The sequence below is a fragment of the Brachionichthys hirsutus genome, chromosome 20 (assembly GCF_040956055.1).
Source record: "Brachionichthys hirsutus isolate HB-005 chromosome 20, CSIRO-AGI_Bhir_v1, whole genome shotgun sequence".
Classification (NCBI taxonomy): Eukaryota; Metazoa; Chordata; class Actinopteri; order Lophiiformes; family Brachionichthyidae; genus Brachionichthys; species Brachionichthys hirsutus.
In genome coordinates, this window is record NC_090916.1 from 6,981,108 (window position 1) to 7,006,505 (window position 25,398).

Consider the following 25,398-nt stretch of genomic DNA (forward strand, 5'->3'; position numbering starts at 1 on the left):
TATTTTATTATCAAATAAGATTTATGATAAGTTCATTCTGTCTATCCGTAAGGCGAAGAAATGTAGAACATAAGACAAGTTTATTAACTTATTGAACTACAGGAAGAGGCCGTCGGTCTACTTCCTCTTATGGGAGAGGACTACTGGAGAAAACAACCAGTAAAGGGAATAGAGCAGCACTGGAGATAGATAAAAGGTATTAAAGTTCTAATACTGATTTACCTCAGATATATATTTTAGATTCCTCCTTTACTCGGGCTTGTACCTGATTACACCAAGTGGTCGTTAAGCACCCTGACAATAATTTATGAGGACGGACAAAAGAAGGTGTCAAAACTGGGGAAATAACCTCAGTGCGCATAGCGACCACTAGAGGACGCTACAGATCACACTCTGTTCCACAAATTACTTTTTTTTGCCCCCAGCAGTAACTTCACGACTTTGAACAAATTCCAAAAACTATCGATTATTAGATGGTAAAGGTCCAGGACATACGGTGGATAATGAATCAGCCAGGATAACAGAATATCCTTAATGTTTTCACAAGGCGTGCTGCGTTCGCCCGGACCTTGAACGCAGCATCTGTGCTCGTCATCAACGTCACGTGACGTCCTGTCATGTGACGTGGCTCGGTCACTTCCTACTGATGTGGTTCGGCACGGACAGACTGCTGTATCATGTCGTCTTAGTTGACCGCCCCCGTACAATACGTAAATATTTATAGCGGTCAATATGCTTTTTTGTTATCAACCTAATCGCTGTGCGTCTCTTAAGCGGCTTCTTTTGTTAGAGCTGTGTTTGGGATGTTTGTTGCTTCGGTCCGGAGCGGAAGATAGCAGTCTGTGGTACCAGGACCTCTGCAGGTAAACACACACCCGGTGCAACTAAAAACAGAACAATTAACGTTTATGTGTACAGAAATACATGTATACAGACGTGTATTTGTATTTGATTATTTGTTTGCTTAACATGTTAAGACATTCCCCCCCGCTAATGCATGACCCTTGCCCTCTCCACTCGAGTCTGGTCTTTGTTCCAATAAGAATATTAACTTTATCAGCGTTACCATTACAGTCACCCAAATACTAGTAAATATTAGTCACACATATTTGCATATCAGTGAAAATAGTCGTTTTATTTGTAAAACATGCTTTCTCCTAAGTTTTAACCAGCTAGCTAGCTAGCTAGCTAACTTACTTAAGAGATCGAGTTGACGGCTAACGCTAGGTATGATTTTTGGCTAGCTAGCCTAGCTAACTGCTAACCTTACATTAAAACTATCTTGTGATGTCAACCTTAGCGCCAGCGCTAAAATGTCATTGTCCAATGGCTATGTTTCTGAAAAAAAGACAAACCGGGGCGACATTCTTCCCAGGGAGCAGCCCCGCAAGAGGGAACAGTGCGAGCGGCGACCTGTTGTTGTGCTAGCCGCGCTAACTGGAAGCGGCCGTTCAAATATTGACACAAGCACGAAGGAAGACGCGATAACTTAAAGTCAGTCTGCCTGTGAGATCAAACACGCACTGACATTCTTACAAAAAAATAAATTAGTCACAAAGAAGCTTTGCTTTAATTCTTTACGCATTTGATAATGTCATCCCTGTCAAATGGGAGGGGGTCCATTGAGAGACAAGATTTGGGCTATTATCAGAGTTTTTTTGCTTAAATTGAACCCAATAAATTGTAAATGGAAAAACAAAACCATACTTGAACATAGTATGAATTATGAAATTGTTGTCATGGTGTTAAGCAGGACTAATCAAAATCCCATGAAGGGCAAAAAAACCAAACACAGGGTGCCAGTTAGCGCCCTGATTATTTTACTGATTGTGTAATTTAAAAAATAGTCATTAAATCTTTCTAAGGCCAAAGAAGATACACAGGAATCATGCGTCAATAATTAAATTATATTATTTTGTAATATCTATGCAAGCGAACTGCGTCTGTACTGGAAATGCTTTTGCGAACGCTCTGCCTTAGCATTTCTCCTTAATGCTTTTTTTAATGTATTCCTTGCCACTCTAGTTATGATTGGGAGGCCATTGACCAGGATCAGGAAGTGAGCTACACGCTAAGGCTCTGCGTGTCCTCGCCGCCGACCAGCTGTGGCGTCGATACCGCCGTCTGCGCCAGGAACCTCACCAGCAACACAAACCAGTCCGTCGGTGAGTAAAGTGCTTTCTGCTTCTCTTGCCAGGCAGGTGTGGTGTGTTCATGGACCGATTGTGGTGTGTTCAAAGGCAGATTTAAATGACAATAGTATGAAGCCAAATCCGCTTTTAAAAAAAAAAACAGTTGTTTTTTTATCCCCTTGTTATATTGATATACAAGATGCATAAGCATTGTTCTGATTTGGTTTGTGTTTCTGAACAGTGAGATGGATGTAGGGAAGCTAACGTGTGGCTGCTGCTCTTTGGATCATGTGTCTTATCACAGCCACACAGTAGCACATTTCATGGCCCTTTCGCTGCGGTGCTGTAGATTATAGTCTGGAGTTTTGAGTCTTAACAGTAAATTGCATGTTACATGACTCTGACAACCATGTTTCTCTTTGCTGCTTTTTCCCCAGAAAGGATCAAATTTATATTTAATTGATATTTAAGATATTATAATAAAATCTGCCAATACAATAAGCAGGACGTCAGGATTGGCTGTGTTACATTGTCGTCAATAATAATCAGAGTATTTTTTTATGGCTTTAGGGTACATTTTAGAGATGTTGCTTTAACCAATTCACTAAATTAAATCGATAAGTCATAAGACATTTAATGTCTCGTGAATAAGTTTCCTAATATTTATTTAGTGAACCCAGCAGTAAGATAGGCCTCACCCTCATTTGTTGACTTCAGAATTTAACGGATGCTTAGTCAATATTTCCAAATCTCTCCATCACATGCTGTGTGTGGATTAGCCACTCGATATAACAACACAAACCCGGCTGTTCTGATGGCTTTGTGTTGTTATAGTGGGTCTAAAGGTAGCGCTTGTACTGATTAGAGACCCTGAGTGTCTGGATGTGATTGGATCAGTCTTTGTTTCTGCAGAACAGCACAGAGACGCAATGCTGGTACGATTGTCCTCGAAATCATCTGGGGTCACTTCTCATTCATGTTTTTGATTTGAACACATAGCCGTTCTGAAGCTTAACGAACCTCTCACTTGCCCTGCAGTCCAAGGTCAAGAACCTCTCCTTGTAAAAAAAAAAAATAGTTGTCTGATTTCTGAGGAGGATTTTGCAACTGAGAGATCAAATACGGAACAGAGATCAGAGGGTAAACAAGAATAGGTTTGGTCACATGATATGCAGTTTAGATGACAAAGGCTGACTCATCACAGGACCTCACAGCTCATAAATGGCATCAAGCAAAAATAGACACAAATCTCATACTGTGGTCTCTCTCTCTCTCTCTCTCTCTCTCTCTCTCTCTCACACACACTTTGACACTCAGTTTCTTCTGTGCTGTTGAATATTTTTCTCTATCAATTTATGGATTAATCACCTAATCATTTCGGCTGTATAGAAATAAAGCGCTCGAATCGTCCTCTGTGCCTTTTTCTTTTCAACAATTTGAATTATGTTCTGTTGGACACGTGAACCTCAGTGCTAAGATAATTTATTTGACGCAGACTAATGCGTCCGCTTTGCGCTTTATCTGATCAAAATGTCCCAGAAAGTGTTTGTGAATTGACTTGAAGCAGAGCAGCGGGTCGTCGTTCAGACATTGTTCCTATTAGTAGGTCAGGGTGTTGTTCAGTTACATTCCTTTATTGTTGCTTTGTGATTCCAGCGCTGCGATAGGCCCAAACACACACACACACAGACACACACGTGTCACAAACAAGTTCTTTCTCTACACAGAGATCAGAAAATGTATTAAAACCCAAGTGAAGGGCTGAACTCCTGCTGGGGACGTCCAGGAGGAAGGAAACGGTTTAAGCGATTCAGATTTGGGTTTTAATGCGGTTACACATTTACAGACACACACAGTGTGTCATGTGGCTGAACCACTGTGTGCTTATTTAACCGGCCCACTTTTCAATGTTCCTCTCCCACTACTATCCGCTTCCGTTCACATGGCTTAGGGAAGGCTGTGCCGGGTCATCCTGGCACTGAGGTTCATCTTGTTTACAGAGCAGCAGGTCAAGACATTTTTCTGTCGGCCTGTCTGCTGTAGTAACAGAAGTCCAGTCTGAGAACGGCTGTTTGTGCGTGTGATTCTTTTTCCTTTTATAATACTATAAATGCACGCATAGATTCTTTGTTTGACCGTTAATACTTTACTGGGCGAGCCGACATAAAAAAGAAAAGGTGTTTTGTAGTCGGGGTTTTGTGTGGTGAAGCGAAACGCCTTGAACGACACGGTAATGGCCTGTAATTTCCCCTTACAGGTGACCTGTCTCTGCAGAGGCTGTCAGACAAGGTGCTGGATTTTAACAACACACAGAAATGTCCAGGAAGCAGCAACAATATTCAGAGCAGCATCAGCTTCCAGTGTGGGAAAACCATGGTAGGACTGGAACACACACAAATGACTGTGTTAAAGAGCTATTTGTGCTTTTCCGGGGGTTGTGTGTCGTCTCATAAACCAGGAGCGGTGGTGGCCTAAAGGTCAGAGTGCGAGCAGTTCCCTGAGCGCTGTGACTACCCCAACCCGATCATTAGTTTGATTGAAAGTAAATGACATTTGGTATTCAAAGCGTTTGATCGTTGTGTCTGGTTTGTCTGTTCTTGCCACCGGTGTGTCGTTCGTCTGTGACAAACCTGACTTAAAAGGTTAATATTTTAGGTTTTAACACAACAAACAATGACAAAAAGTTGATTTGGTCTGGATTAGTTGCTTCTGTGTCCAGAGAAAGGAAGTGCGACTGAGAAGAAGTGATGTGGGACAGTCAGCGGAGTAATCGGTGTGTCCGCTGTGACGGGTCGGACTTTAATGTGTGCAACTTCCCGTCACACCGGTTTCTTAATTCAACAGGAGGCGATCTGCGATCTGTGTGACAAAAAAAACAAAACGTGGCTACTAAAAGAAGTCTGCTTGAGTTGAACAAGTACAGAAAATGAAAAAGATACTTTTTTCTTTTTTTTTTCATGAATTAATGTTTACATTTGTACATCCCCGCGACCCGATAACGGAATAAGCGGTTAGACAATGTAAAAAATGAAATTTATACATCCCTGTGAGGAGAAAAACAAACAAACAGGTTTTTGATTGAGTGAAAATCTGCGTTTAGTTTTTTTTGCATTCGTGTCTTAACGTCTGTCTGTTGGTGCTTCACTGCATTTGTTGGAACATTCTAGTCGCCAACCATTGAGCAGCTTTTTAAATCGCTTCGATGCGTGCGAGCCTGGAAGATATTTCCGTGAACTTTTTCATTCTGTCACGCAACTCTCCGAATCAATGAACACGGGTAAGGATTGAGCCTTGTGACTGACGGAACGAGATAGCTTCTGGTTTGAGTCAGTGTGTAAAGCAGGAAATGGAAAAAAAAAAAAACACACGCCGCCGTCTCAACACTTCTGGACAGATTCTGGAGCGAGCGCCGAACCGTCGGACCCTCCTGCAGCAGCAGACCGTCCTTGCTTCCGCTCTTAATGCGGGACAGATACATTCAGTATGCTACATTTATTTCCATCGCCTGTATCAACACGAGTTTTCCTGTCTTTGTCCATCAGGGGACGCCAGAGTTCGTTGCTGTGTCTCAGTGTGTGCATTACTTCGAGTGGAGGACCTACGCCGCCTGCGAGAGCGATAAATTCAAGCCACGTAAAGAGGTTTGTGGTGGAACATATGACCCAAAAAGAAGGGGGGGGGGGGGGGTGTTAAGGTTTCACTTTAATCTATGAACGCAGTAAAGAGAACACGGGGGCTGACTGAGCGTGAACTGTGTGTCCAGGTGCCTTGCTACGTCTTCGACTCGGACGGTAAGAAGCACGACCTCAGCCCTCTGATCAAAGTGGGCGACGGTTATCTGGTGGACGACGGCGACGACGCCGTCGACTTCTACATCAACATCTGCCGGACTCTCAGTGAGTGCCAGAGGGGGGGGGGTGGGGGGGGGGGAATCCCTGATCTAGCTTACACTGAACGTCATCATTCCTCATCTTCTCTCAGGCATTCCAGGCAAATCCTGTCCTGAAGACTCCGCTGCCTGTCTCGTCACCAGTCAGGGCTCGTACAGCATGGGCTCGCCCGCCAAAGGCCTGGAGCTGCTGGCCAATGACAGGTATCTGAAATTCTATTTACATCAGATGTACTTATGAAGTTTAAAATGTCCCTACGGGGACGAATAAATATCTATCTACAAACTTGAATAGTTTTCAACTGTTCCAACCTTATGCAGAATATTCTGTTACTCTTGACTGGACAGAATAGTTCGTTTTAATGTCATGTGAGAAATCGAACCAGTAACTCGTGTCCTGGTTTTTTCTCTAGACTCAGCTTGCGGTATGAAGTCAGCCCCGATTCGACGCCTCCAGACCTCTGCAATGGACACAATCCTGCAGTCACCATCACCTTAATTTGTCCGTCAAGCAGACGTTTAGTAAGTTTGACGTATTTTATTGATATAAATATAAAATCGAGAGAAGCTTTTCTGGAGCGGTGCATTTTTTTCTTTCACAGGGAAGCCCCCCCAAGATGACAGCGGGAGCAAACTGTCGTTACGAGCTGAGCTGGGTGACGGAATACGCGTGCCACAGAGACTACCTGGAGAGCCGCACCTGCAAGGTGACCAGCGAACAGCATGACCTGTCCATTGACCTGACGCCCCTCACCTTGAGCTGTAAGTACTTCCTGGTTATATACAACAATCAAAATCCCCCTAAAAGTGTGCTTATAAAGTTAAGGCTCTCTATTGTATTATCCATGGTAAAGTATTAGACGACCGCGGCTCAGAGAGGTCTGTGCTTCTGATGACAATACCAGTCGATAAATCTGTCAGCTTAAACCTTGGGATTTGTGTGTGTGTGTGTGTGTGTGCGTGTGTGTGTGTGTGTGTGTGTGTGTTTAGCTACAGATACTCCGTACTACGCACATTCTGGGCCCAGTGATGGGGATGAGAGCTACAGCTACTACCTGAACGTGTGCGGACAGGTCCCCACCAACGAATGCGGAGAAGACCCCTTTGTATCATCCTGCCAGGTGAAGAAGTCCGGGGACGTGAAGAAAGTGGCCGGGAAATATCACAACCAGACCTTACGGTAAAGGGAGCTTACAAAATGACGAGCTGAATGTGGACGAAATGAAAGCAAACGTTAACCACAAGTCCATCGCTGAAGGTGCCACGGGAGACGCTTGCAGAATTCACTTCCCCAGAATTCACTTCCCCTTCCCCCCCCCACCCCCACCCTTGTGTTTATTTGCCCCCTGTGTAGTTATTCAGATGGAGATCTGATGCTGATCTACCCTGATGGGGACAAATGCTCCAGCGGCTTCCAGAGGATGACCATCATCAAGTTTGCCTGCAACAGCACCGCAAGTAAGACGGGAGACGTTTCAGTTGTCCTTGGCCTTTGTTTACCGTCTGACGCTGGCGCCACCTAGCGGTAGAATGGAAATATTGTTGTTCCTAGGTTGTCTTCACGTAAGCAATGTGTAAAGCAAAAAAAAAAAGGGTTTGCATGACAAATAATATCTCCGCTAAAGCAGAATTAATCACACGGACGTGAGTTACTTCACCGCTCTCTCTTATGTTTGTCATTACAAAGTAATTCATCTTTAATTTATGGCTGGCCTTATTTTCTGCAGCCAACGGTGGGCGGGGTTCTCCCGTTTTTGCCGGGGAGACGGACTGTACTTATTATTTTAACTGGGACACGGCCTTCGCCTGCGTCAAGGAGAAGGAGGATCTTCTGTGTCGAGTCAGAGATGAAAACAAGCACTATGACCTTTCACCCCTCACAAGATACGCTGGTGAGTTTGTCTTTAATGTCATAACTTTTATTTCATAGCTTTGAGGTTTCTTGTAATTACAAGATGGGATGGGATTTAAATACAGGAACAGTGGCAGTAATGTTAAAATAGCCCCTCTGGCCTTGGTAATTCAATAAAGCACCTTTTCCCGCTGATTGATTCAGAATAGTTTTTCCTGAAATGCCTCGCCTGGCTTTGCTTCAGGGTCAGATTTCAGCGGGAACTGGGAGGCGGTGGATGCTCAGTCTCCGAAGTCGGACTCTCGCTTCTATCTGAATGTCTGTCACAAAGTCATCCCATCGGGAGGTGCTGCCGGTTGTCCATCGAATGCCTCCATCTGCGCCGTGGGTAAGAATAAAACTGTTCGTCATCAAGCCGTCATCCTAGTGATTGCGGTGTGTGGGGTCTATAGTCAGCTGTTAGAACACATGAAAGGTGGATGTCTTTTACAATGAGATGTATCTGTTGTGTCTCTGTGCTTCAGATAAGGATAACAAATCCATCAGTCTGGGGAGCTTCCGCTCATCTCCCCAGAAAACAAAAATGGGAAACGACATCAGACTGACTTACACGGATGGAGGTTTTTGCCCCAAAAAAAAGACTGGGTTCCAAACTATCCTGACCCTTAAGTGCAAACCAGGTCAGTAAATCTATTTCTCTTTGGTGTTTTATTGCTTTTGTCTCCCACTCTTTGTTTTAGTTTTAGTTACACTTTTCCTGTTGTTGTCTGCAGGAGATCTGGAAAGCGCTCCTATCCTTCGTAGAATTTCAAAAGACGGATGCGTCTTTGAGTTGGAGTGGTACACCGCTGCCGCCTGCGTCCTCTCAAAGACGCAAGGGGACGACTGCAAGGTGGAGGACGCTCAGGCCGGTACGAGACAGACGCCGTTTGACCGACAGGGTTTCAGACGGATCGCTGTTTTATTTGGGAATGTCGATTACGCAATGAGGAAGAGTGTTGAATAAGAGAACGTTTAACCTGCATGCTTAGCCCTGTTTAATTTTTGACAACCTTAATAGTGCACAACCACATTTTGGTGTTAATCTTTGCGTTGCACTGCAATGCAGTGGTGGCTTGCTGATGTATGTCCCTCTGCATTCAACCAATCAGAGCAAAGATCGACCAGTCCTCTGTCCTCTTCACAGACCTGTTTTTCGACTTGTTGCCGCTATCCAAACCTGACGGTGGCTTCTACAAGCTGACCAGCGGCGTCTATGAGTACTTCATCAACGTCTGTGCTCCCGTCAAAGCTTCCACGTGTCCGGAGATGGCTGGAGCGTGTCAGGTCGAAAAAATGTAGGAACGAGCAGAAGGGCATATAGTTCTAAACTGCAAAGTGAAATGGGGAATTATTGCATTATAACTGTACGACGTGAATATTTAAGGGCTTGGAGTCTCGGAAAAGCAAACTCCCATCTGTCGTACTATGACGGCTTAATCCAACTGACCTACAGCCAAGGCTCCCAGTACAACAATGAGCAGCACACACTCAGATCCACGCTCATCTCTTTCCTCTGTGACCCAGAAGCTGGAGTTGGAACACCTGAGTTCCAGGTAAAGCGCGCCTGTCCTCTCTCTGTCATCGTTACTTTAAACCGTGTCTTTTTTTTGTTTGTTTTGGTTTCAACTTTGTTGTAACTTTTTGAATCCAGGCTGAGGACAACTACACGTACAACTTCCACTGGTATACGTCCTATGCGTGTCCCGAAAGGCCTCATGAGTGCCTGGTGACGGATCCCGTCACTCTCGACCAGTACGACCTGTCCAGGTGAAAGCACAGATTTATTCCATCAAGCAACCCGGGCGGATGCGATACCCTACCTTCCTCTTCATCATCTTTTTTTTTGTTTGTTTTTACCTTCTTCTGCCTCCAGCTTGTCACGCTCCGCCTCCGGTGGCAACTGGCTGTCCATGGATTTGTCCAGCATCTTGGATCTAAAGAAATACTACATCAACGTATGTCGCCCCATCAACCCTGTGCCAGGATGTGACCCGCACGCCTCCGTCTGCCAGATGAAGTACACACTCGACCAGGTGGGTAAACGGCTGGAGAAACAAAATGCAAAAAAAACTTTATCGACTGTTGGTATTGAACCCAACGTGGTTCAGTGCAATCAGTTTCTTTCCCTCTGTCCACAGGGCTCCACGAAGGAGGTTGTGTCAGTCAGTAACATGGGGGTTTCAAAGGGGGGGCCGGTCATTGAGGGGCGGGACCGGCTGCTGCTGGAGTTCACAGAGGGCTCCGAATGCACGTCGGACGGCCAGAAGCTCACCTACACAACACGCATCCACCTGGTCTGCTCCGGAGGGTATCTGGTGAGTGTGCAGCGAAGCACAAGTGTGGGGGGGGGGGGGGGGGCGGTGCTGATGTTTAATTCACGCCGCTTCTGCATCCATTGTACAGTCGGTGAACCCAGAGTTCCTGATATACCAGAACTGCACCGCTACCTTCCGGTGGGAGACGAGGGCGGCCTGCGCCATCACCACTGCCAAGAACAACGTGAGTTCGCCCATATCCCAACGCATTCTCTTCCCATTCCATGTTTAACTCGTGGATGGTAGTAGTATATTTTAATAAGAAATAAAACCTGAAGGTATGTTTGTCTTTGTGCCTCAGACTTGTGCTGTGTTGGACCCCAACACTGGCTTTGAGTTCAATCTTCAGCCTTTGGCGTCTCCGACGGGATACAACACAAGTGGAAACGGAAAGGTCTTCCTGGTAAGATAGACTCCATTTATGGTACTGAATCCATCAAATCGTCCCTCTGGGGGACGCCGTACTTTAAAGCAAGGCAAACATTTAGTCCACCCTTGAAGAATTACTTGGAGTTACTGTTCTAGCTCTGTTCAGTAGGGTTTCTCAGATGCACTTGAAAAGCTTAATTCCATCTGCTCCGCCACCCCGCAGGTGAATATTTGCTCAGACGTGACAGAATGCGGACAAGGCATGGCGGGCTGTGAGCTGGAAGACGGGCATCCTGTCAGCCCAGTAGGGGTGGAGAAGACCCTCCTGTACTCCACCGATGGCCTGCTCAAACTAACCTATAAAGGGGCCCTGGACAATCCCACAGGTACCACCCGAGATGCTAAAATATTTACTGTAGCAAAGTGTCCACTGCTGTGATGCAGCTTCATTTTCTCTACAGCCACCCGGGACACCTTCACCATTAATTTTGTGTGTGATCAAAACGCTCACCCCGGCTCGTTAAAACTGCTGCGGGAGGACATGAGCACTTTATCGTCTCAACACGTGGTCCACGATGTCCTCTTTGAGTTCGCCACTGCATTAGCCTGCATTCCTGCTCCGGTTGACTGCCAGATCATTGGTATACACACACACACACACACACACACACACACAGTGTCTGTACTAGTGAAGCTACTTGACCCTTATTGACTTCTCTTACTGCTAGACAATCACGGTAACGAGTATGACCTGAGGCACCTGATACGGGATGCAGAGGACAGTCCCTGGATCGCCATAGATACCGATGATGTCAAGTCGCGCAGCTTTTATATCAACATCTGCAAACCTCTCCCCCCTCTGAAAGACTGTCCAGGTCAGTGGGACTGAAGTGTATGGAAAAGGTTTTACACGACTTGATTCGTCTCGTCAAATGAATCCAAACCTGCAAACATATTTAATGAATGTAATCAGTACAAGAAAATGTTGACTTTAATTCAGCAACATACAGAATCTCAGAGAAAATGAATACATTTTTTTGTTAAATCTTTCACCCTGACTGTCAGGCTGTGGTTAACTACATTCTCCTCGTCTCTCCAGTGGGTCCTTTGGGTGCTTGTGCTATGATAGACGGGAAGAGTTACAACCTGGGGTACGTCCAGTCCCGCCCACAGATGGCGGAAGACGGCTCCATCAGCATCGTCTACCAGAACGGAGACCGCTGTGACGCCACGTCTCGCTACTCGACGCGCATCCTCTTACAGTGTGACGACAACCCAGTGAGCAGAAGAGGCACCCACTCTGGCCACACACACACGAGAACAATTGCCCACCGGTGTTCTTTGAGAAGCCAGAAACGAACCGGTGGAGTGATGGCTAATGCGGCGCTTTAATTTCTGTCTTTGTTTGTAGGGTTCACCCATGTTTGACCGTAAAGATGGCTGTGAATATGTCTTCATCTGGAGGACATCTGAAGCCTGTCCTATCCGGAAGTCTCAAGGTATAAAGATGAACTGTGTATGCATTTAATTTAAGATTAAAGCTCGGATAGGATTAGCATGGCAGAACAATTCCTATGCACCTCATAGTCCTGACTTCCCTCTCAGGTGATGACTGTCGGGTTCGTGACCCCAGGAGTGGCTATGAGTTCAACCTGAGCTCTCTGAAGGGAAAAGATTACCAAGTCAGGAATGATATCTACATCTACCACCTGTCGGTGTGCGAGGGGCTTCAGAGAGACATCTGCACCCACACGGATACCGGGGCCGTCTCGTCCTGCCAGGTGGACGGCAGCAACCAGAAGATCGGAGGTATGGAATTACAAAAACCAGCTAAATAGTATATATATATATATTTCTTCATTTTTTTTTTTTATCATTCTTTATTTATAGTATTTTTGCCTTTACCTATTTTGTGTGTTTTCACCTGTGTGTGTGCAGGACTCGCAAACCAGATTCTGAATTATGTGGGAGATCAGCTAATTCTGAACTACACCAGTGGAGAAGCCTGCCATGAGATACACCAGAGATCCACAGAGATCTACTTCTCCTGCCACCCTGACAGAAATCCTGTGAGTCACATAAACCTTAAAATAATGGAACCAATCAAAAAGATTACTTGTACTTGGTGATTCCTACCCAGAAATCCTGAAAAAATTTAGACATAACTTCTTTCTGCTTGAACACGTCAGATGGAATGCAAATCTGTTTTAATGGGAGCCAATCAGAACGCAGTATGCGGAAAGCAGGAAGTGTTTTTTTTTTTATTATTGTTTAGCTTGCTTTTAAATATAAACACACATTCTAACAGATCCAAATCTTTATAGCAGTCTATTTCATGGAGCATTTTTGCTGAAGTCCTGACATGTCAACACGGGAAGTTGAGTGACGTAGGCTAGCAGCGTTAGCATCTGCGTCTTCTCGTCTGAGGACAACGTAAAAAAAGTGACTGTGTGGTGATGTAACTGTGTGTTTGTTCACGTCTTCAGGGAGTCCCAGAGTTTATCAAGGAGACTCCAGACTGTACCTACCTCTTCAGCTGGCCCACAGCACTGGCCTGCATTCCAGTCAAGACCACCAGCTGCTCCTACAAGTAACATCCTCCTCCTCCTTCCACATGTCATGTGTCTCTACTTGCTGCTTCTCTTTGCATGCCTCCAATCTTATTTTATTTCCTTAAACTCGTGTGAAATGAGTGTTCATCTGAGTCATTGACATAGCATAAATGCTAACATTAACCATTAACAAATAATTTAATGCTGTGTAAAGAATCGCTGTCCTAAAATCTAAGCAGACCTTGAACTGACCCTGAATTGTCGCCCGTTCCTATGTCTGAAGTGATGGTCATGGCCACTCGTACGACCTTTCCCCTCTGGCTATGCACTCCCGGAACTGGGAGGTGGAATCCTCTCCAGATGATACACAAAGAAAATACTACATCAACGTCTGCAGGTCACTTGTGCAGCAAGGAGGTTTGTAATGCGTCCTTACGCTCTTCATTCTGTCAAACAGCAAGTGATTGACCCCCCCCCCCCCCCCCCCCCTCCCCGCCCATCCTTCTGATTCATCTGTTGCCTCTTTGCTGACTGTTGATGGCAGGTTCATGGAAGTGTCCCTCCAGTGCAGCCTCTTGTCTGAAAATTGGAGACGAGTACGTGGGTCTGGGGCAGGTGGACTCTGGCCCCACGTGGGAAAAAGGTATCCTGAAGCTAAAGTACATCAGCGGTGAGCTTTGTCCCGATAAAAGCAGGAAGAAGAGCAGCATCATCCGCTTCAAGTGCGACAAAGATAAAGTGGTGAGGAAAAAGACGCCTTACATTCGCGGTACAACACCCTTCGGTTTTAACTTGGTGCAGAGTTGCAAGACCGAATGTTGCTGACCATTTAATGTCGACTAAGCTTCGACTTCAGGCAAAGCACTCGATACTAGGATCACAGGACATTTATTGATGCACTTTTAAGTATAAACGTAAAAAAAAAAAGAGTGCAAGCTGAGAAAGGACAGGATTATAGTTTGGAGAGCTCGTCTTCACGGTGCACGAAGACATTTAGTTCCTAAGTGAGTTCAGAAGGTTGACTTCGGGCCAATAGGCCTGGCTAGTGTGGCTTATAAATCAACTTTATAACAACACCCCGTGCATTATAGTCAGGAGCTGCTAACGAGTTCTATTTCATTAAAAATCACTGACCCTGTTGTGTTCCTATCCCATGCAGGACTCCCGGCCTATTCTGGTGTTTGCCATCGAGGACTGCGTGTACAATTTCTTTTGGTCAACAGCTGCTGCCTGCTCTCTTAACAGCACCCAGCATGACGAATGCAGGGTCACCAACCCCGCCACAGGTCAGGCATTCACTGTGCGGCGGTGCTGCGCACACTGAATACACACCTGCAGTGTAATCCTTATAATTGTCAAGCTGGACAAATAGCGTGGCGGTCTGCTGAGATGTACCTGTTTTCCTCCCGCAGGGCATTTGTTTGATCTCAGTAGCCTGACGAAGGAAGGCGGTTACACTGTGCATGACAGCAAGGATCTCAGGAGGATGTTCCGACTAAACGTCTGTGGAAACATGACCAACGCTGGATGCGGCCCCGGAACTGGTGCGTCAAACAGAAAGTGTTCGGGATGATATATCGTCACAAGGACGTTGTTGCTGTGACATCACAGGCTTGGAAAGGCTAAAGTCAAGGTCATGTTCAGAGGTCAAGCGCAACTTTGGCATGCGCTCGCATAACTCAGCGGTTAATTAGATCAGTCTTTAACCCTCAATGTATTTGTTTTGTTTTTTTGTGGCGCTGCAATTCAATCAATCTTTAACTTTTTGTAACTATAAATTAAAGTGTTATTACCATCAAAATCCGGAGCAGGTTAAACTGCCCAAGCGTGCCCAAAACACGTGCGTCTCGTGCTGACGACTCGCGTGTGGTTTCAGACGTATTCCTGAAACGCTTGAGCTGCTTGGTGCAAACAAGCGTCATCCTGAGGTTGTAGATTATAGGCACGGAGGGAGCGCATGTACTAGTCATTTTAATTCAGGGAACATTTAGTCTGACTGCGTCAGAATACACAGCGACTGCCAAAATGAATCTTAATCGATCTTAAAGCGACTACGTGTTGCAGATTCCTCCTTTGGGGCGATAAAGGTTTTGATTCATAAGGCAAGACCTTGAATCCAAGTGAAGGGAATTGAAATTGAGCAATCTAACGTGTGTGTGCGCGCCTTATCGTTTTGTAGCTGTGTGCATTAAGGATGCCGGCACCACAGTGAGCGGCGGGCAGGTTAGTAGGAAACTGTTGTACAAGGATCACATCCTGGAGCTGACGTATGAAGACGGAAGTCCCTGTCCAGCAAACCCCAGCTTCAAGCACACCACCGTCATCCACTTCATCTGCAGGTACCCCCGGCCTCTCTCTGTTCCCCTGCTTGAGTCGTTTTACTTCAAGCCTCGTAACGCAAATATCCTGAAGAGCAGGATAGCAAGTCAGCGATGCATTTTATTCCTGTACTGCAGTATATTCACTGTTTTCTAAAGTAATTAAATGTCTTTCTTCTGTGGCCCGGTTGAAATGTGTCCTATCTATTTTTGTTAAATGCTACAAATTGATTCATAACGCATAAGCGTCGTTTCTGTTTGCGTGCGTTGCTTCGCAGGCCACCCAACATGGGCTCGTCCGCCGCAGAACCAGTTCTCGTTGACTCGAACGCAGAGACGTGCACGCACTTCTTCTCCTTCCACACGCCGTTGGTCTGCGAGCAGCCAGTACGTTTGTATTTTTGTCAGCGTGATAATCACAGTTTGACTCACTCAGTAAATATTTTATTTTTGGAGTCCTTCGGTCTCGAGGTGTCTATCCCCCTCAGCTACAACTAAAACAATTGTTAAAATACTTTGTGTTTCATCTTTGTGGTATTTTTTTATGTAAGTGCATCTTAATTGTCTTTACCTGTACAGTCCTTCCATTGCTATTGTGAAATCTTCATTGGAATTGTCAACTGGATATCTAACGAACAGATTTGTTTTGGATAACTGGGAGCTTGAATGCCAATAAATCCATCCGAGACAGTGAAACAGGGCTGAGGAACATCTAGTTTTATTATCACCGTAAGATTTATTATGCACCAGTGGTCTTTCTTTTAGTCTTTAATTAATACAAATACAAAGAAAATTGAATGAATTACAATTGAGTGTTTTCTGCAGATGGCTTCCTGTGGTCTTTTTCAGAATGTAATCTAAAAGGCTTTTGAGTCACCTGCTCCAAGATTTAAAAAATAATAATAATAATTTTGAAGCATTTAGAAGATTTAAATAAAACGTAAAAAGTCTTTGAAGGATAACTTGATCTTTTTATTGCATTGTCCAGGTGAAGTGTTCGGTCCAGAACGGCTCTGCTCTGGTAGACCTGACCCCTCTGATCCACGTCAGCGGGTACTACACAGCGACAGGTACATTTACCGGGTGCCTTACAGTCTGCATTGACTCTCCGTTGGCTTGGACGACCTCAAACCGGATCACGATGTTTCTGCCTTTCGTTTTTTGTCCTTTCAGATGATGCGGTGGGCCAAAGTGATGGATCACCAGACTTCTATATCAATGTCTGCCAGCCTCTAAACCCCATCCCTGGGATCAGCTGCCCCCCTGGAGCAGCCGTCTGCATGGATCCTGATAATGGACCTCCTGTGGTGAGAGCCTCATAAGCAACACAGATGAAGGACTAGATGTTATACAGACTTTTTATGTTTTTTGTGCAATAGCAAGCACATTTAATTTGTAAGAAATGTTGACACAACGTACAGGGATGAATGAGTCGGTGTTTATTATCCAATCAGCAGTGACTGACTCACGTTTGGGTGCTTTTCTTTTATTATTAAAAGGTTAAATTACAAAGGGACTTCTTTGCCTTCAGCTCTCAGTATTTTACTTTTTTCCCCCATCCTGTCGCTGAGAATTGTATTTTTTCTCTTTTTGAAGGATATCGGTCGGACTACCAGCGGTCCTGAGATCAATACCCCCACGGGGGAGGTGTCCATCACCTACCACAGCTTGACCAAGTGCACTGCTGAGCAGAACTACACCTCCACCATCATCTTCTCGTGTCAGAGAGGCACGGAGCTGGTCAGTCCGCCTTTTATTATGCAAAATCCCCAGACCTGCGCTCTTACCACTCTTCTCTGGAGATTTATTTTCCAATCCTGATTCACTTTAGAATTTGAGTGACCCTTTTTTATATATATCTTTATTTAGGGCTCTCCGCAAATGCTGAAGCTGCAGGGATGCGTCTACATGTTTGAGTGGGCGACTCCTTTAGTCTGCTCGGACACAACGCACACCAGTGGTTGCAAACTGACCGACTCTCAGCTCCAGTTCACCTTTGACCTGTCGACGCTCTCCGGTGAAGTCAAGGTGCGCTCCATTAGCTTTCTAGTCCGTCCTTGTTGAATCTATTTTCCTTGCGTCTCTTTGATACTTCTCTACAGCTGTTACAAATATTTGTCCATTAAAAACAGTTATTCAGTGTGTTTATTTTTTCCTGCTTGCCTCCTGTCCGTTCTGATCTGTAAGCGTAAGATTGTAGTGATGTTGCGTTTCTTCATGGCAGGTTCCTGTGGACTCCAGCTTTTACCACATTAATATCTGTGGCTCAGTGGCAGAGCCCGCCTGTAAGAACAGCGCAGTGTGCCGGGTGTCTGGCTCTGGTTCCGACAAGATCGCCTCGTCATTTGGAATCAACAAGGCCATGACGATGGACTTCAAGCACGACGAGCAGGCTGTGCTGATGCAGTACGGCGGAGGAGATCCCTGCCCACCAGGTGTGTCTGCTAAGTCGTAGCACTCGAATAAGATATTTATTCTGCAATATTTATCTTCATGATAATCAACAGGAAAGTTTCAGCCTGACTGAAACATTATTGCTTTGAATTACAGCAGCTTTTTCTTTAAATGCTATTTTGTTGTACCAAAAAAAAGCGCTAATAATTTCTTCTGATGTTCTTTGTGTGTTTTAGTGACAGCTGAAGGCGATGCGTGTGTCTTCCCCTTCATTTCTGCGAAGACGTCTCACACAGAGTGCGCCGCCGATTCGGCTATGGGCGGACAGAAGTGGTGCGCCACCACCGCCGACTATGACACGGACAGGAAGTGGGGATACTGCACAGAGGGTGACTACTTTTTGAGCGATGCAGTACATGAAGGGATTATGAAGCACCGTCACAGAGATCACAGCCATCCCAGACTGAATCTGTAGGATGGGGAGAGCAGGCAAAAAAATAAATCCCTTTCATGCCCCTTTGTTGATGAGCTGCCCCTGACGCTTCTGTTACAGGCAAAAATGCACCAACTTCGTTTTAGCTTTCTTTGCGCTGCAGCTATTTCTGCTATGTCGTTCAATAGCTCAGAATGAAACGCACGTTTCCATTGCTCAGATTAGTTGAAAGTCTGTCCATTTGTGTCCAGAGGCTCCCCCCCCCCCATTGTTGACAACTCACATAAAGAATAGCAGACCTTACTTGAAAGGTGATTTTATTATTCCCTTAGCAGATGCATTTTTCTTTCTAGATGCTTAAAATGCTTTCTCGTGTTTATTTATTACCTCTGGATTTTCTTAAGACCATCACTGATTGTGTGTCGTCCCCTCCCCCCCCCCTCTCTCTCAGCATCCGGTAAACGCCAGTCGTCTTTTCTGTTCACCTGCGACCAGTCTGCAGGCCATGGCTCGCCACAGCTGCTCTCAGTCACCGCAGATTGTTCAGCCACATTTGAGTGGCGGACCAACGCCGTTTGCCCCCCGAGAAAGATGGAGTGCAAGCTGGTCAGCCAGCATCAGACCTTCGACCTCCGATCCCTGTCCTCCCTCACTGAGCCATGGAAGTTTATCAACGGAGGAGATTCGTAAGTCTGTCCTGTCATATGGGGGCTCGTAAAGCACAGATTAATTTCCAGGAGCCACATGAATCTGAACGCTCATGTTTCAGATGCTTTTCATGAGCCCCCCCTGTTTGAGACAGATGCAGCGAAATCCTGTTAAATGATTTCCTGTTTTATGTCGTTAGATATTACATCAACCTGTGTCAGGGCGTGCATGGCGGGTTGCGAGATTGTCCAGAAGGAGCGACCGTGTGTCGACATTCAGCGGCAGGAAAGACCGAAGTCCTGGGCCGAGTTTATACGCAGAAAATGAGCCACGCAGGCGAGTAAATCGAGTTGCACGCGTCTCGCTGGGGTTGACGGGTCAGAGAAAAGCATTTTTGCACGTTTTGTTGGGAGTTTAACAAACTGTTTTTGAGCCGTACGCAAGGCGAGCTCACGCTTTCTATCCCAAACTCCTCCTTCAGATGGAAACATCTCTGTCAGTTACTCGGCCGGAGACGACGCCTGTGGCAACGGCGTGAAGGCGAAGACGACGATCCAGCTGAGCTGCGGCTCTACCGTCGGACGCCCAACGCTCAAGAGGTAGCGCTCGGTGCAAAAGGCTCATGGCTCTACTTCTCAAGTTGATGCTAGGAGTTGGGGATAAGCTTTGGGTTGGGCCGTTTCAGATGCACGTTGATCTCCGAACTAAATCCATCGACTAGTATGGTGAGAGGCGTCCCTCGTGAACAATGTGAGGTTACCGGAATACATTTGTTTTGTGAGCCTGTAAAAAGTGCAACGTGAAGCCAGCACAAAACCAAATTAAATGTACACAACCGCGGTTCATCCTGACACTCATTTACCGCAGGATGTCTAACGGCTGGTTAATGATGGACTGAGTGTTCGTCTTTCACGTTAAACTGTCTTTGAGCATCATTGGAACTTTACTTTGGAAAGCGTTTCTCATATCTGAGCCGACCTGACGTCGTACTCGGTCACATATTCGTGTTCGTATTCAGCAAACGGCTAAATTGAGCCGTCTTTAATTTAATTAGAAACTCGCTCGGCTCCTACAATTCATCAGTGGAGATTTGCAAACTGTTGAAAGACTTTCCCGTGTCTTGTGTCTGTTTGTGCGAGCAGTATCGACAAGGCGTCGTGTGAGTTTGTGATTGGCTGGGAGACTCGGTCGGCGTGTGCTGTGAAGCAGGAAGAGGTCGTGATGGTGAACGGGACAATCCAGGTTCCTGACACCGGAGCCAGCCTCAGCCTGGGACCGCTGTACTTCAGGTAACACGAACCCACCGGTGGCATCCGGCTCCCCGGGACGCTTTGTGCTGCTTCGAACGTTGCGTCACGAAAGAACGTCTCTGCTGTGTTTGACCTCGCCGTTTTTTTTTTTGTTTTTTTTTTTACACCCCTCCCTTCAAGCCACCATCAGGCATCTGGAGACATCCGCTCCAACGGGGACCGCTACGTCTACCACATCCAGTTGTCTGGCATCACCAACAGTTCCTTGATCAACTGCGTTGGCGCCAACATCTGCCAGGTCAAACTTAACGGGCCCTACAGACGCAAGATCGGCTCCTCCGCCGAGGCCAAGTACTACATTAAAGGTAATTGCTGCGTGAGGTGTCCCATCTCTAACTGTAAAAACAAAAGTCAGAGGCTGGTGTCCTATTTTAGCTGTCAATAAAGTGGACGGAATCACGACCGGAAATGTTAATCCTGACTAGAGACGTGACAGAACACACACACAAGATTAACCATACTTTAATCTGCTGAGAGTCGATACAACCAAGTATTCCTGATTGATTTATGTCAAAATATTGACATTGTGGAATTTGAATTTGAAAAATACAAAATTGAATGGAGACGACTTTATTCAGAAAACAGGTGGCGCACAAATAAACCAAGCGCCGCCTTCAAACCTCAAGTCATCGTGAGACTGAATCAGTTTAACCTCAACGGTTTTCTTTCCAAAGCTTCAATAAATTCTTGTGGAAATCAAAGACTGCTTTTAATGCTACAGATGCTTAGCATAGATCGTAGCATAGTTTCGGAAACTATAAATGTGTGTGTCTGCTTTTCCATCAGGAGGAAACCTGGATGTGTTGATTTCCTCGGAGTCGCCGTGCGGGAGGGAGAAGAGCAAGATGGTGTCGTCCACCATCATGTTCCACTGCAACCCCAAGGCGGGCGTCGGCATTCCCGAGTTCATGCTGGAGACGGATGAATGCCAGTATCTGTTCCTGTGGCACACCGATGCTGTGTGCGGGCTCACGTGAGGAAACGCTTTTTAATTTTTTTTATTATTGCCACAAACCAAAGGGAAACTTTCCCTAAAGTACAAAGGCCGAGTTCCACATATATAAAAATCAGCTTCCCTCCTTCTCTGGGCTTGCAGAACTGTACAAAATGCAAAAGTGGACGACGAGGACGATGATGGCAGCAAGTCTTCTGCTCTGATGCTGACCGCCTTGATGGTGGGTCTGACCGTCTGTTTGTTGGGGCTGCTGCTCCACAAGCGAGAGAGAAGGTGAGAGACCGTGTGCATCGAGAAAGCAGAACATTTCTCATGATTGAACGACCACCGGGAACGTCTTGTTGCACATCCTAACAGGGAGCTGGTGATCCAGAAGGTTGCCGGCTGCTGTAGGAGAGGAAGCCAAGTCTCCTATAAATATTCTAAGGTGCGTCAAAATGATGAAATCATTTGATCTGGATCCTGTTGAAACTGATCTATTGTGTGGAGATAGCATTTTTACTTGAGCAAAGGAATTTCCGAGGCGCCGCACGGCACGGCACGTAAAGTGACTGGCAATGAAGAAAGGGAGCCCGGCATGTTTGACGGAGATCTAGCGCAGCTGTTCACTACAGAAACAGAGGATGAGGACTTTGATGGGTTTGATTAATGACTCTGTTTTGCTCCGGCTCTATTTTTTAAAACGCGCACTAGTATGCTTGTTTGATGATGATTAAAGATGTGAGTACCAAACTCAGTTTTGCGCCTGCTTTATTTTGCGCACCTATCATGCCGGCGCCTTTTGATTCGCGCGCCCTTTGTATGTTTGAAATACCGAAAAATCAGCTGTTAATGAGACTGCGCCGAATCACCAGGTGCGTCATAAGGTCGTGAAAATACGGTAATCTGGATAATTCAGGTCAACACGGATGAAGAAGGCGGCGAAGAAGAGATGGAGTGGCTGATGGAGGAGCAAGAGACCCCTCCTGCGTCTGCTTCCTCGTCCTCTCACCGGGGCGGGAGTAACCTTAGCAACGGTCACATCACAACGAAGCAGGTGAACACGGACGGCCTGCGGCCCTTCTCGCTGGACGACCAGGACGACGACAGCGAGGACGAGGTGCTGAGCATTCCGGGGGTGCGAGTGGTGAAATCGTCCCGGGTTACCAAGAACCCCACGGCTCACGGCAGTGCCTTCCTTCAGGTGACTTTTGTCTGCACGGTTTGAGGAGGTATGGCGCCCAAGCTCTGGTGCTCTGGGCCTGACGGAAGTTTCTTTGTTTCAGGAGAGTGACGAGGACTTGGTCGGCCTCCTGGAAGAGTCGGACAGGAAGAGGAAGAGCCGCAAACCTCGCTCCTCTGGCCTTAACCGCGGTAATAACAGCATGGCAACCAATAGGAAACGGGATGAGGATGATAGTGATGAGGACCTCCTCAGGGTGTGATGTCACTTCACTCTATGGTTCCCACACCCCTCTGGTCCGAACCCTTCTCTCAGTGAATGTCTCCATGAATAGCGACGACGTATCGAAAGCAGAATCGGCTCCTCTCTTTCTGGGATCTTTTTTTGTTGGACTGTACCTTTACTTGGGCTCCTCAGACTCTGTCCAGTCCGCTGTCCACAGACTGTTGGCGTTGGCACATGATTTCTTATTTATTGTTTATTGATTGCTATTTAAAATGTTCCACGGGGCTTTGACCTGCACACTATTTTCATGAATTGTGAAGCAAACAATTTTTTCTCATGGAAGTTTCTTTTGGTTAGACCCCCTTTCTCAATGAACTCTGCAGCGACAGGCATGTGTCACTCAAAAGATGCTGAATCTGTTCAATCGGGACTCACTTCTCTTCTTTTGAAATAAAACTGTACCGTTTGTTTAGCGCTTTATCATAACGTTGAGTGAAAATAATACTGTCTACATGTCTCGTTGCAGAATAGGCCAAATTGAAATGGAAAACTTTGGCTACCTTTGTTTGTTTTTGTGTATATATATATATACCAGTAGGATTATTTGAAAGCTCTGGTGAGATGTACAGAAAAACATAGTAGAAAGTAAATGGCTATCAAAGAGGATTATGGGTAATGTGGCTCAGTTCCTTTTAAAGGGAATAAAGACACTGATTACTTTCTTGCTGTTTACAGTTTCTATTCTCTCTTTCACTCCCCTCGGACAGAAAGTGCGACGCCTTCCTGACAATGAATTTACTTTGCATTTTCATCAATGACAGATTGATTTGTTTATTTTATTTTGTCTTGTTTTGATCAGAAACTTTGTACATAGATTCTATAATATGGACGTTTTTTGCTTGTTCGTCTATCGGTGAATTTCGCGCTCATTCGTTTTAATGATAATTGAATTGGGTCGTTTGTTCTGAGGATTTGTAATGAAACTGTCCTGTGTGAAAATAGAGGTGGCCTTATGTGTGAGTGGACGGTACGAGGACGGGCGCTCGGAGTTAGATGTTTGTGTAGGTGTGGTTGATTTTGAACCTCTCCCCCCCCCCCCCCCCCTCCACAAAAGCCATATTTCTACAGCTGCCGCTGGTATTGGCGTAACGGAAGTTGGGGGGGGGGGGCGGGGGGGTGAAGGTCAAAAGTGTGATTTTTCACTTTTGCCGAAATGAGCACGTAAGACTAAAAGAAGTGAATTGTAAAAGCATCAAGTTTGCAGGCGGTTTTGCATTTAGCATGTCTTTTGCTTGACTGTAACGAGTGTTGCCACAGAGGATTGAGTAGCCAAATTAACTGCAGGGAGGGGGAGGGGGAGGGGGAGGGGGAGGGGGAGGGGGGAGGCCAGACAGCATAAACAGTATTTGGGTTTCATCCCACATTCGGGTTGGTTGCCAAACAAACTTGGTTTGTGTATTGTTCTCCCGGTTCAGAGGTGAAGACTTGAAACAGATCTTGGAACTTTATTTTCCTTACAGATTAAAGGGGGGGGCTGATTATACTTTTTCAATTCGGCACACCTTCAAGCAAAATGGCACAACATCTTAACCCCCCCCCCCCCCCCCCCCCCCCCCCGAGCGCATGGCGATGTCGTAGCATCGACTAAAACCTGGAGATAAGAAAGAGCACTTTGTTTTTTTGGTTGATTAACGGATTTTGTATTGATTTGCAATCATATATGTATACGATTGCATATTGATTAATCATCTGCTGTGGAAATCTGCCGATAATATGTGAAGTTCTTTTTCAAATATTGTATTTGGCACCAAAGTTAGTGCGGCTCATGCATGGTAATGTCCTCGACCTACTGCCGATAGAAAAGGAACTTCTTGTGGTTTTTTTTGGCAGTGTCTGCTGGTGGGGGGGTGGGGGGGGGTTCTCCATTCTGCAATGAGTAGCACCAAAAAAAAGAGCACAAGAAATCTTTGATGACACGGTACTGTGGGGGGGGGGGAACATGAGTATTATTTTTACGTCGGTCTAACTTAATTTGTCTAATGTTTTTCAGCTTTTTGCCCGTTTTCCTATTTAAAAACGGTGTAAAAAAAAGATAAAGCATTATTTGAATAAAAACAATCTGCTATCACTGCCGTGGTCTTGTCATTGCGTTGACCGATGTTTTTCTCTGAACTCTGGGATGTCTGACATGCAACTCCAGTTTTAAAGAACCCGACTTGGAAATGAGCCGCTTGCCCAGCGCCTCACCGTTCAATTATGAAGTTGCCATATTTCTGTCAAACTGATTATGGCTGACAGAATCCCAGAAGCTACACCTGCGTTTGAACTGATTAACAGTGTTCCCGTGTGGCCTTTGGGTACGTTGCCGCCAATGTTCCCTCTAATTTTTCATGTGTTTGAGCAAACGCACAAACTCCCTGAGCAAACCGTCGGAAAAATGTGAGCAACATCATAATAATACATTTTGTGTTGAAGGCACTTTATATTTGAAAGCAAACCTCAAAGAGCAGTGACACACGCCAACTCCAACTGCAACAATTATCTCTGTGAAAAACAAAGCGAATGTATCCTGCTTTCTAAACAGGTTGGAGTCTTCATTAGACCTTTACAGTGATAATTATTAACTATTATGAACATTCACAATGCTGTGAGGGGGCGGCCGGCCAACTGAAGACACTCTGCTGTTGCGATGCCAATTTGCTTTGCTTATGGACTTGCCGCCTGTCCTGCGTATTAAAAAAGAAAAAAAAAATTGTTCTGACGTCTGAATGAGTGACTGAAAAGCTTATTAACGCATCGCAC

General features: G+C 45.7%; 1 protein-coding gene across 1 annotated transcript; it reads left to right on the plus strand.

Moving 5' to 3' along the window:
* Positions 1-732: 732 nt before the first annotated feature.
* On the plus strand, positions 733-24,196 carry igf2r (insulin-like growth factor 2 receptor). The gene is made up of 51 exons (XM_068753440.1): positions 733-863; positions 2,026-2,165; positions 4,390-4,508; positions 5,675-5,773; positions 5,896-6,028; positions 6,114-6,225; positions 6,435-6,543; positions 6,624-6,783; positions 7,012-7,201; positions 7,376-7,479; positions 7,749-7,913; positions 8,118-8,261; positions 8,398-8,553; positions 8,647-8,784; positions 9,060-9,210; positions 9,300-9,468; positions 9,567-9,682; positions 9,789-9,948; positions 10,054-10,230; positions 10,319-10,414; positions 10,532-10,633; positions 10,823-10,985; positions 11,061-11,240; positions 11,328-11,474; positions 11,699-11,877; positions 12,011-12,098; positions 12,205-12,408; positions 12,538-12,668; positions 13,086-13,189; positions 13,435-13,568; positions 13,696-13,892; positions 14,311-14,437; positions 14,564-14,695; positions 15,331-15,490; positions 15,748-15,856; positions 16,458-16,539; positions 16,643-16,776; positions 17,066-17,209; positions 17,339-17,497; positions 17,694-17,904; positions 18,100-18,252; positions 18,748-18,982; positions 19,144-19,280; positions 19,426-19,543; positions 20,087-20,233; positions 20,375-20,559; positions 21,041-21,227; positions 21,351-21,482; positions 21,567-21,636; positions 22,108-22,392; positions 22,475-24,196. The coding sequence occupies exons 1-51, from the start codon at positions 733-735 to the stop codon at positions 22,631-22,633; spliced, it is 7,464 nt and encodes a 2,487-aa protein (XP_068609541.1). The 3' UTR covers positions 22,634-24,196.
* The last annotated feature ends 1,202 nt before the right edge of the window (positions 24,197-25,398 follow it).

Bases quoted from the DNA above. Each gene is read 5' to 3' on its own strand.
- igf2r (XM_068753440.1), top strand. From the start codon at position 733: ATGCTTTTTTGTTATCAACCTAATCGCTGTGCGTCTCTTAAGCGGCTT. The intron at 8,554-8,646 runs GTCAGTAAATCT...TGTTGTCTGCAG, and splicing joins GACCCTTAAGTGCAAACCAG to GAGATCTGGAAAGCGCTCCT. The intron at 9,683-9,788 runs GTGAAAGCACAG...TTCTGCCTCCAG, and splicing joins GACCAGTACGACCTGTCCAG to CTTGTCACGCTCCGCCTCCG.